This window comes from Argiope bruennichi, chromosome 4, assembly GCF_947563725.1.
Source record: "Argiope bruennichi chromosome 4, qqArgBrue1.1, whole genome shotgun sequence".
NCBI lineage: Eukaryota > Metazoa > Arthropoda > Arachnida > Araneae > Araneidae > Argiope > Argiope bruennichi.
In genome coordinates this window covers 91330830-91343912 of record NC_079154.1, presented here as the reverse complement: position 1 = coordinate 91343912, position 13083 = coordinate 91330830, and the positions used below count along the sequence as shown (strand labels likewise).

At 28.5% G+C, this 13083-nt stretch overlaps 1 protein-coding gene across 4 annotated transcripts in view; it reads right to left on the bottom strand.

Moving 5' to 3' along the window:
- Window positions 1-13083, bottom strand: part of LOC129965474 (choline kinase alpha-like) — a 97410-nt gene that overhangs the window by 50399 nt on the left and 33928 nt on the right. Inside the window, exon 1 of one of the 4 annotated variants that reach the window (XM_056079371.1) lies at window positions 580-644. The exons of the other annotated variants lie outside the window; for them this stretch is intronic. Within the exon in view, the coding sequence (XP_055935346.1) occupies window positions 580-644 (65 nt within the window). Of the gene's footprint in view, window positions 1-579; window positions 645-13083 lie in introns of those variants that run through there. 4 annotated transcript variants of the gene reach the window in all.

The following is a 13083-nucleotide window of genomic DNA, read 5'->3' as shown; positions in this document are numbered from 1 at the left end:
TACTAGAGATACCATATCATAGGGATGCTATAATTCTCTTATGAATTTATATAAAATTTTCAACAAACTTAAATATATTACAACTCATTATTTACTAATAAATTTATCGCTAGCACAAGACAAAAGTAACAGGTCCGAATTTTATTGCTAGGGCAGAAACGTTAAAAGCAATTCTTCTAAATACCTTATGCCATAAAGAATGAAAGGTGCAGAAAATAATTTATTATTTTTTTTTCCAAAAATAAATTTTTAAAAAATAGGAATTTTCAATTATCTATCTGATTTTTTTTTAACTACGCATGAAAATTGCCAGAGAGCAAAATATAATACCAAATGAGTGAGAATTCATTTGCATTTAAAAAAAAATACGCTAAGGCAATAGGTTTACAGAGACTTTAAAGAAAAATCAACTTTTCTAATAATGTACAAAATGTTCACAATAAATCATTAACAACATGCTTTTAATTTCAATTTTCCAAACTTTTTCATTTAAAATGCTTAATAGTTATTCATACCGCACATAGTTAACCAATTAGTCCTGAATGGGCAGTTAACTAATTAAATAAAATAAACTTTTACCGCCATTTTAAAATGCTGCTGATCTTGGAACCAGTCAAAAAACAAAGCTTCTTGAGAAGACTCATGTCCAGTACTGGTGGTGAATGCAATATTTTATTTTTACAGAGTTAATAAAAGAACGCAATACCATAAAACAACAGATGAACAAACGCCCCCACACAAATATGTAGCAGGACGTCTTGACAAAATGTCATTCTCATAAAAATATCAGTATTAATAAAACTGGTCGATTCGAAAAGATAGGAAAGAAGGAAAAACATTTTTAATCATTTAGCCATGCCACAGCCTTTGATACTTTTACAAACAGGAAAAGATATATAGGTTTTACTTTCTTAGTTAAGAAATATACAAAGAGAATTAATTGTGTTTGCCGAAATAATTAGATAAAAATTTCTGATCAATTTTGATGTTTTAAACCTCCCTAAATCATTTTTGGTATATATCTAACCTACATCTACCTATATATATATATCTACCTAAATCAATATTGGTATTTGTACACTCAAGTGTTCATGAATACAAGAATTAATAAACGTGACAAACCAGGTGAATGAAATTTGGTATGTGGTTTTTATACCAAAATCTATTAAAATCATATTCTGAATATAATCTTTCAATGAAGAATGTACTTTACTTAAGCACCTATTCGATTTTATTCATGGCGATTTACCCAGAAACTATTCAAAAAAAGGGTCATATATTTGAAAGGTTATTTTTAGCATATCAGTTGCCATTTATGTTCAGTCAGAGTATTAAATTTTTTATCCTGTTATTAATTACCTTTAAGTTCCCATGCTATCTCGAGAAAATATATATTATTTGAAAGCCAGATATAGAAATTATAATTGAATACAAATTTTAAAATTAACAGAAATTAGAGAAAATGGAGCAATAAAATTAATATCAGTGAAGTTAAAATATTAAAGATGCCATTTTCAATAGAAACATTAAATCAAACAGCAATACTGACAACCTTCAGTTGGAAAGGCAGTTCTGAGATATTTTCAGATTTTTATCAATTATAATTAAGAACGTTTAATAATATAACTTACGCGTTATTAGTTTTTGATCATAAATTATATGCGACATAGTTATGTGCAAATGTTCGACAAAATCCAGGGTGAAACGGCCTCCCCCTCCCCGTTTTTTATCAAAATCTAAGCAAAGAATAAAATTTTATTTCTACATTAAAAGGAATCAGTGATATGTCTTTCATTTTGACCGAGGGATTATCTCGCCTATTTTTGCTGCGAAAGTAAAATTATTAAAGAAAAGCAGTTTATGGGAGAACCACAGAAAACAGTAATTAAACTGTGAACAGGTTTAGTTCATATTTAATTATAAGAAGAAAGTGAGATAGTTTGAATATGGAAAAAAAAAAAATCCTTAGTTTCCATCAAGAGTACTTAAATAATTATGTTTTCTACAACGTAACAAAGATAGTACCGGTCATTTAAATTCCTTTAGGTTTAGATAAATAGGCCATTTATTGTCCCACATTTAACAATAAATACAATGTTTTTAAAATACTTATTTGTCAGGTCATAGTAAATTTAGAATTAAATCATAAAGTTTTTCATTGCAATTTTAATTTTGAGAGATTAAAAAAAAAACATAGACAAATTTATGATTTACTACTAATTCAATGAATGATTTTAAAATACATCTCTAAAAAAAGAACAAAAAAACTGGTCAGTCACTTAAGATAGATGGTTGATCAAACTCAATAAAAAAAAGTTTATGACAAAAATGAACAATGCAAGGAAATTGAAATTGCAATCATAACTCTAAAAAAGTAATAAAAATATAAAGATAGAGGAAACAACTGCAGTGATCCACCTGTCGTTCAATAACTCTGAAACAATGTCATGTGAAGATCAAATGTTTTATTGGAACAGCAGAAAATGTTTCGCAGTAATAAAAAAAGGAATCTAGCGGCTACATTGTATTTCTAAATTACTCCATACTCAGCAAGCTTCTGAAAATCTAAAGATTGCGGATGCAGTTTTACAACCAAAAGATTTTTAATACTTTAAAAATTAAAAAATAAAACATCCACAAGGATATCAACCAATCAAATCGATTACGAGCAAAAAATTTACTCATGCTGAATTATAAAAACGCAGTCGGCATTAATTTAATCTTAAGATTATAAGTAGTTTTCCTTCAAATTTCTAGATAATACTTTGCTTTGTTTTTTTATACATAATTTTTATTCCAGACAGAACTTTTAGAATAAAATATAATTATAACGAATTATCTGGAAAAAAATATTATCAATTGCTATGATAAAAAATATACATATTGCGCTTCAAATGTGAAAAAAAAAATATCAAACAATTTCAATATTTGAACTGCTATGAACGCTATAATAAGATGATATTTCAAAACTGTTTTAATGAAATCAAGACGTGGAAGTTAATTTTAAATATTGCATCTTTTAGATGATATGGCAATACTAATATATAAACGACAAATCAAATATATATATTGTTTTAAAAATTTTGTTTTAAAGATTTAAATATATGAAATTAGACAAAGATTTTAATTAAAAAAATTCAGTGTACTTCTAGAGCCATGTGACAACATTCTCTAAATAAGCATAACAATAATATAATCTACATATGGTTTCTAATGCAAATTCTATACAAGCTGTACATAGTTTTCAATGCTTTTACTTCACATAACGTTCCAAAGTTACTGAATTTATTTTTGTCAAAAAATAATTTAATTCAATAATTAAAGAAAAAATTCACAAAAAAATAATAGTTTATTCCAAATTTTGAACTTTTTGTATGAGCATAGAGGGTTTTGAAATATTCCATTTGTCAAATTTTGATTGTTTTTACTAGTTATATTAAAAGAATCAAGGATTAATAGAAGGTTAAGTCACTGTTAAAATCAATCTATATAAAGTCAATAGATAAATATTAATATTAATCTATATAAAAATTGTATCTCGCCTTTTTGATACAATATATATTAATCAAGAAGCAAATTTCCATCAAATTTTCTTAAAATATAAAATCAACAAACTTTAAAGGAATAATCGTCGGAGAGATAATTAATTATACTTGTTTCTTGTTTGTATTTGCTTAGTTAATAAACTTCCCATTATCAAACTTAAAATTAGAATTTGTTTTTAAAAAATTATATATTTATTATAGTTATTCTGACATTGGCTACTTTTATTTCTATTCTATAAAACAGTATTTTCTAATTATAACGTTTTTTTTAAATGCTTATTTTCAAAAAGAAAAAAGAAAATCTACGATTACTCTAAAATGGAATATAATATTTGCAGAATTCTGTTTATTAATGAGTACTCGCTGTAGAGTTTTAAATATACATTAATTATTTCAATATTTTGGTAACAAAAGCTTATAATAAGCGTTTAACCGTCGATTTAAAATTAGCTATTTTTCCGGAAAATCATGCACTTCTGCAAGAAAGCTAAGATCCCGATCACCAAAATATATATATTTACAGAGGTAGAAAAATTATGTTAAAAAAATAAAGTATTTAAAGTATAAACACAATAAAAATATAAAATATTTCAAATTAATAGATTATTTCGTTATATCTGTCCAGATTTTTCATTGGAACATCTCTGTCTCTCTCTCCCTCCCTACCCCTCCCCCTTTCTCTCTCTCTGAAAGAGAGAAGGATCTTAAAGCTTTTAAATCAGGATAAAGAATTGCGACATCCACAGAAAAAAGAATATCATAACATTTTCATTTACTGTTTTTTTTAAGTAAAAAGAAATTTAAAAATGAAAGCTAAGATATATTTGTTTATAGTTTCTCGAAATAACGTGACAAATTAATCTCGAATGAAAGTTTTGTTTATAAACACTTCACTATTAATGTTTGTATTGAAAGATAAATGACAACTTTTTGATGAAAGCTTTCGAAATATTGCCGGTGCAATCGCGTTAACGATCAAACTAAACACAAACATCACAACAGATAATTACATTTTAACTTCTTTAAAAAAATAGACCGACGGATTTCAAGAAATAATAACAAAAATATGTAATACGCGATGGAAAAAAAATTGTAAAGTTGTAAACTGCGTAAAACAGTCATTAAATTTTATTCTTATTTATTTTTATTATTCGACGATTACTCTATACCAAGATGTCATTTCCAGTCTTAGAATATTATTAACACAGAATATATTTCAAAGATAGAAAAGTTCGTTGAAATACATTACTGGCCATTAAAGTTGCAACACCAAGAAGGAATGATCTGACGAATTTCAAAATCACATAAACGAAAGAAGAAGTTGGGGTATGCAAATGATTAGCATTTCAGCGTATTTAGACAACGAGAAGGGAGAAATGACATCTGAAGTACTGCATAAAAGAAAAATTGTGTAGTGTATTTCTTATTCGGGAAGCGCTTTGTAAGGTTGGAGTTTACTCAGAATATCATGTTATGCCTCGAATAATAAGAGGAAATGCTTACCAGCCAGTGTCGGAATTCGACAGAGGCAGGATCGTTGCCTATCGAGAGAGTTGATTATCGTTCCGTGATATCGCACGTCGCACTGGTCGAAATCCAACTCCTGTCATGCGAATATGGAATCAATGGGTTGCTGAGCGTCATACTGAAAGGCATGCAGAATCTCAAAGCCCTCCCTTGACTAACACCCGAGAGGACAGACATATAGTGAGGTGGGCCTTTCAAAACCGTACAATCAACCACATCACCGACCATTAGTCAGGAAATGGACATGTTTGAAGCGCTCCCAGTATCCGCTCGTACGGTGCGACGACGTTTGCAGCAGCATGGACAATAAGCAAGGCGGTCATTATTTCTGCTTCCTTTTGACAATGCAGCATAGATAGAGACGGCGACTCTGGTGCGCCAAAAGGCAAGGCTGGCTACAGGAATGGCACAACGTCGTCTTTTCAGACGAGTCCCGGTTCTATGCGCAATATTCTGATGGCCGTATACATGTCTGGAGGCCCCGGGGAGACCCCACGTCGCCTGCTTCCATTCGATATCGGCATAGGTGTCCTGCACCTGGTGTGATGGTTTGGGCAGCCTTCGGATACATGACACACACATCTCTAGTTAGGATTGATGGTAATTTGAATGCAGATCGGTACATTTCTGACATCTTACGTCCAGTGGTTGTGCCCTATCTTTGAGGCCTGCCAAATCCATTTTCCAGCAAGATAATGCAAAACCGCATGTTGCATGTCATTGTTCTGACCTTCCTCGATAAACAGGGTATTCGATAGTTGCCCAAGCCTGCACGGTCTCCAGATCTGTCACCCACTGAAAACATCTGGTCAAGGGTTGCTGAAATATTGGCCCGTCACCCCTTTCCAGCCAATACGGTTGATGAAGTGTGGCGCAGATTTGAAGTAGCATGAGATGAGTTGCCCGATTTTGTCATCCAAGCCCATATCCATTCCCTGCCTAACCGGGTAAAGGCTGTTTTAGCTGCTGGAGATGGTAGCAGTTTCTACAAATTTCGTACTCTTGCTCCAAATTGCTCACAAATTTAATCATTTTGTCTTCATACCATACTGTTTAAGCACAATAAATATATTTTTTGTATTTATTTTCCTTCATGGTGTTGCAATTTTAATGGCCAACAACGTTAGGTACACAAGACTAGATGAAACTATCACACCAGTTGCGAGACAGCTTTGTAGTTTCCATGATTAATGATCTTAAAATTGCAAATGCAATTTTTTTGTCGCTATATTAATTAATCAACAAATGCATATTAATATAATTACTGCAAAGAAGTAAGACAAAGATATTATCGTCCATTTCGATTTAAGATGTGTTTTTCTTCATTCTTCGTATGTTTCATCAAGGCTTACCCAAATGAAACCAGTAACTTTTTAATATGAGTTACCTTTTAGGGCTAGATAATTTTTTAAATATAAATTTCTTAATTAAATGTTCGATATCAACATAAATTTCTAAAAATACTATGGTTATTGTCTCTTAACAACAAAATTTTAAACCGAAATTTCGCCACAAGTTTCAAGGGCAAATGAATGGAAAAGTTTTCAAAATATAGATAACAAGATATGAAGTTTCTTCATTTTTAGAAAGTGCTGAGTATCAAGCTGTAAACGCGAAGCATATCTTATTCTATTTATAGTCACAATCAGACTTTATTGCACAGATTATTTATTTTTAGATTAGACTGTAGACTTTTATCATTTTATTTCAGATTTTATTGAGAAGGTAATATAAGATAAAAATTTTACCCTAATGAAATTCAAAATCGGTATTCGTTGCACAAGAAACTAGTATCTAAAACTTGATTTGTCTGTCTCGCTTAACATCAGATATTATAATATAAACAGGAAATTGTATTACAGAATTTGCTAAATTTAATTTTAATAAATAAGTTCTTGAAAACACGCTTTTAAAGAACTCTAAAGTAGATTTATCTTAATTCTTTTCTACATTTTAGAATCTTCTTTATTATTATTTATGGAATTTTTACTAGATATTAAGAAATAATCTTTTTCTAAAATTCACAAAGAGATAGCCAGCATGGAATCAAAATTTCATCAAATTAATCAATTAATTGAAAACTAAATTTCGAGACAATTAAAATATTCTTGTTATCTTATAGAATACACACCAATGTACAAAAGTTCGAAACTTTATTGCACCAGAAAAAAGTGAAAAATTGAATTTAAAATTCCATCAAAAAATATACTCGAATAATGAAGAAAGAATGTTAATTATATATTTGCAGCTTGTATGAACACAACTTATTTTATTTATTTTTACTGAAAAGAATCATTACTTCTAAAAAACATGATAGATGTAGACATTTCATTTATAAACAGTCTGCAAAAAAATTTCAACTAAATGGCAGTAAATATTGATCTAACAAAAATTAAATTTTTCAAACAACGAGATATAAACACTATATGTGAGCATACCGAACTAGAAACGTGAGGCACAGATAGAAAAGCTTTAAATAAATTAGAATCATAATCATATTTACTTTTTATATATAGTGAATACTTGGGATTTTGTGCTTCTTATTACATCTGTTGTGGCTTCATTGCCATTTATTTTTATTCTGTTTCTTCCGTTAAATTTCTAATTCAAACTTTCACAATTTTGTTTTCACCTCCAAATTCTTGATTATAAAAATATACTGAATACGTTTTTTTAATATACTGAAAATGTATTTTACATTTATTATTTTCTAGTATTTATTCTTCAATTCTTATGACATCCATTGTGACAGAAGAAAGAAGAAAAGCGCCTAATCTGTATAGTAAAATCGAACGCGTCCTGTCAGCGCAACAGCACAGTATGCAACTCGTTATATCAAATCGGCCAGCTTTCTTTAAATTTAGATCCTTTTCCTAAACAATCACATAAAAATTCATCGTCAAGAAAATAATCTTACATCCTAGATTTCTATAAATAAATATATTAATTTGTATACAATCTATATATTTAATATTCTACTAGAATAATAAATATTTTAGATTACATAAATAATATTCCTACTCTAAGAATAAATTCTTTAAATCTTATATTTTGATATCTTTAATTGATCTTTTATCAAAAATCAGAAGGCAGAATTCTGATTTTAAAAAAACATTCTAAGAAAATTCTAGGAAGATGTACAAACGGCGCTTTGTAACATTTTATAATTCATGATTATAAATATTATAAAATCCAAAAATTAACACTTTTCAAATTAATTTATTATACTATAATACAAATTAGTACATAAATACAAATTAATTTTATTCATGTATTGATTTAACAATTATACTAATATATTAATTTTTATAATGTTATAATACTTATGAAATCAATTTTTAGCTTGATAAATATATTAACTGATGATTAAGATCACTAAAATTATTAAAATATTCTATTATTATTAGGATATGAAGAAGTAAATGAAAAATGCACCTTGTAAAGTGAAAAAAGAAAAAAAATTATTTAATAATAGTAAACGATTGCGCCCCATTAGCAAAGTGAAGGGGGGAAAAAATTATGGTAATTAAGAATGTTTGAAAAATTCTATAAAATTATTTATTTAGGAATTTTGAAACAGTTTTCTTTGCCCGATGCCTTCATTTGACGTATAAAATTTTGAATTACTTTTAACGATAGAGGTTTCAGATATAAGACTATTTACCTAATCACAACTTTTAAAGATCTAATAATAGTTTTGAAATATTTCATTGACAAGATTTGCATCGACTGTTCAATCTGCTAAAAATGCAATCAATTCACGATAGAAGACAAAAATCAAAATATGAATTCTGGTAAAATCAGACTATTACTATCTATGAAAGTTGAAAGAATCTATATGGAATGCAAATAATGACATGGAAAGAAAATTAAACATAATTACCTAATATCCATTCTTTTTTCTGACCGAAATGTCCAAATGAAATAAACCTTATTTTTGTTAATTATTGTTATAAATGACTTGAGGCAGTAAATAATTCAACGTAAAGTTGTCTATCATACCAAGTCAACTTTTTATATTAAGGAAAATATTTTAAGAATTTCTTTAAAAAGGAAATAGCAGATAATAGGATCCGGTTGAATACGTGTAATAAAAACTGATACGCTGCAGAATTAATTCATACATTGACTCATTGAACTTTAGATACTGATAATTTGATAACTGTTTATCATATAGGTATGCATGCGCTGAAGGGAAAAGACCATTCAGATGATCAAACAGAAATATCCTCTGAAATATTCTTTAGGTGAGTAATCACTGCTTTACCAGAAGCCGGCAGTTATTCTGTTTAATCAGACGAAAACCTGATTCGCGGTATGCAATAAATCTTTCTGTTTAGCAAAAATTGGTGCTATCGTTATAGACTTTTTGCTTTAAAAAAAAAATCCACATTTATTGTCTCATATGAAATTATCAGAATTTTTTTCTTTTACAAGATAAAGTCTCCTGCATTTAAAACGAATAAAACTATTATTTCAAAGCAGGGGCACAAAATTTAAGAAAAGTACGACTTTTATTAACAAAGTCAATTTGGACCGACTTGAAGAAAAGATTTATATTTCTCTCTTATTTGAAATAAAATGCTTTGGATTTGTTGCTCTTTAACATAAAGCCAGCCCAAACTGTTCTGATTTTATTTTTGTGAATAAGCATTTCATATTAAAAAAAGATTCATTAGACTTTCTTTTAATAAGTTTTTTTAAAGTTTCTTATTAATTTTTACTATATATATATAGATTATGGTCAATTTATTTTAGCAGACAACGGCAATTTACTATCGCATTTTCTTCGAATATTAATCTCTATTATGAGTATATACTTGGACATTTTTATCAATGGCAAAGTACTAGGCATCAACAAATTAGATGAACGATTCCCAAATTATCAATACTTTTATTTATGATTATTATTTTTACTATTATAACCCTAGAACGTTCAAGTTCAGATAAATATAGAAATACTACAATCATATGGCAGTTGAACTGTTATAAACAGTTCAAAGAAAAGTATTAAATTAGACAATAATGGGCTGGTTTTTATGGATAACAGACAAATATTTTCATAATAATTGGATATTTTAATAATAAATAAACTACTCTCAGCGACCAGCTGAGCCACTAAGTAAAATGTATAATTTAGAAATGTCATCAATTCATCATATCAAATGAAAATTCGATTTTAAATTATACTTGCACAACAAATATGGAGCATTCTGAGTAATTAATTATGCATTTACACAACATTCTGAGTAATTAATTATGCATCTACTCAACATTCTAAGAGGTCAAATATGGCTTTACACAATGTAGTGGACATAACTGGCGAACAAAATTCGCAAAATCGTTCCAGTTGTTGAGGCTGCATGCTCTGCAAAGTTTTATTTTGCGACATATATATATATATATATATATATATATATATATATATATATAATGAAGAGCAAATCAGAATAGACGACCATTAATAATATATCTAAATGTCATGAAATGTAAATGAAAATTAATGAACAGTCAAATGAAATGAAAATTGGTGAAATCCGTACAATGGGGGAGATACCGTGATTCTGTCGCTATTTTTCTTCCCATGTGCATGAGGTAGTGTTTTTGAGATTCCTCTAGAAATAGAAAGAGGGGGCGACAGTTAACCCTTACTGGCATATTTAATGGTCATGAACTTTCTTATGAAATTAAAAATTGGCGAATCGGACCAGTGATTGGGACTGGAGGGCTAGTTCGTTGATTTTCCTATTTTAAATATATACATGATATGTAAAGAATGCAAAGATTTAATGAACAGAATCCATTTCTTAGGTAAACTATAAATCTCCATATAAATCATTATTTGCCAAAAATAAAAATAAAATTCCAACTGCAGATCATCAAATATTTGATAATATATTCAGATCACCAATTAATATTACATCAACTTTACAGAGATAATAGCGATTGTATAATTTTTCTGCAGATAACCTGTGACAAAAAGAAAAGAAAAATAGAAAATGAAAAAAAAGTGCTATAAGATATGAAATCTTGTCTTGGACTTTGGATATTTGTTCAGTGAAACATTATATCTACATCGTGTCATCAATTTATTAAGTGTTTATTTAGAAATGTTTTAAGCAATTACATTAAGTTTTTCAACGCTCCAGATATCAGAAGAGTGAAAGTAACGATGCCAGTAGCTTCACCTTTGATCTGCAACAGTTTTCTCAAAATTCTTATCGGTCTTCAAGAAAAGATACTAAATGCGTCAAGTGTTATCAGTATAGGTTCAACGATCTTCCGAAAGCGACGATAATTCTTGACACGTTAATTATCGACAGGATTATTTTTAAAGCTATATTTATAAACGAGCAAATCAATCAACTTAGAGAAGCAAAAAAAAATTTTCTAGATCATCTAAAATTTCTTTCAAAGTCTAGAGTTTAAGTTTCTGATTAAAAAAAAGTGTGCTAATGTTTCTGGAATTACTTTTTTATATAAATTGTTTATTGCTACATGAACAATATTTTTTTTTCAGCTAGGTAATCTGATATTTTCTCTCTCTTCCCTCCCCCTCCGTTTTCTTAAAGAAAAAAAATTTAAAACATATACTAATATTGAATGATTATATATTTACTAATATACCAGAAAACTACTTGTCATTTGTCTACTAATAAACTAAACTAAAAAAAAAAAAAAAAAAACACATTTTCAGATTTTTTCAGATAAGCATTTTCAGATTTATTTTGTAATATTACATCCTATAACAAAATCCAATAATAAAATTCCACTAAAAAAGTAAAACTCACTACTGATGTCTGCTAAATACTAATTTAAGGAAGTAATAAAGTGGAATTAAAGAAATTACATCATAGTTATAGTTTAAATGTCTTCTGAATTAACATACTAAAATTATTTAAATATTTTAGAGCATCATTGGATAGCATTAGCTAACATGCTAATGCTATCCAATTAGGGCTATTTACCAGATTTAGAATAGATTTTAAGCTTTTTGAAACATGGAGTCCTAAAATTAATTTTAAGAATATTTAATATATATAAAACAAAATATTTAATATACAGTATACTCCCGATTATCCGCGGAATTGGGTGGCGCGGCCGCCGCGGATAACAAAAATCGCGGATAATCCGAAAAAACTAAAAACGGGTATAGCAAAAGAGAAAACAGTCATTCCAACTTTGAAAAATCGTTTTATGTACAATGAAACTTAAAATAAACAGCAGGAAATGTTTAACTAGCCCTTAATATTTTAGTATATCACTCAAAACTAACCTAAAATGCATTTTGTTAATGAAAACAGAAAAGTGCTTTCTACTTAAGAGAGGCTTCAAGGATACACAGAAAAATTAATACATATGTACTGTTTTAATACTGTAATGTATTATGTAATTCCAAAAGCATAACTGTAAAACTGCACCTTTTTGAAGAAATGAGTCATTTGTGTTTGCTTCTTGCTTTGGAAGCATTTTTCCTTTGCTTGGAAGAAAAAACTTAGTGCGGCAGGCGCGGATAATCCGCACCGCGGATAACCCGCCCGCGGATAATCGGGAGTCCACTGTATATGACACTTGTTCACTCAGACATTTCTTTTCTTTTAAAGAAGCTATAATGTGGCAAAATAATAATAATAAAAATAACTTACAAAATTAAGAAAATAAAAATATATTGATACTAAAATTTCTTGTACAAAACTGAAAAAGCAAAAATTCATTATAAATTATCTTAACATAGCTAGCTTCCTTTATAACTAATTTTAATAGTTTCTTTTTATTAAAAAGAACAAATATCATATAATTTGAAGTGGAAAAATTACCATAAATATTTCTTCTAAATGTTTGGATTTCTATTCCACAATAATTCTGAACAGTAGAATATTAAGATCTAGCATTCTGAACGTCAAAAGCCTATGGAATACTAACGAAGCGCAGATATTTCGAAATTTCTGTGGTCGATTTACTGTCGACTGCGAATAACCGATACTAGAAAATTTGATTCACTATAATTTTC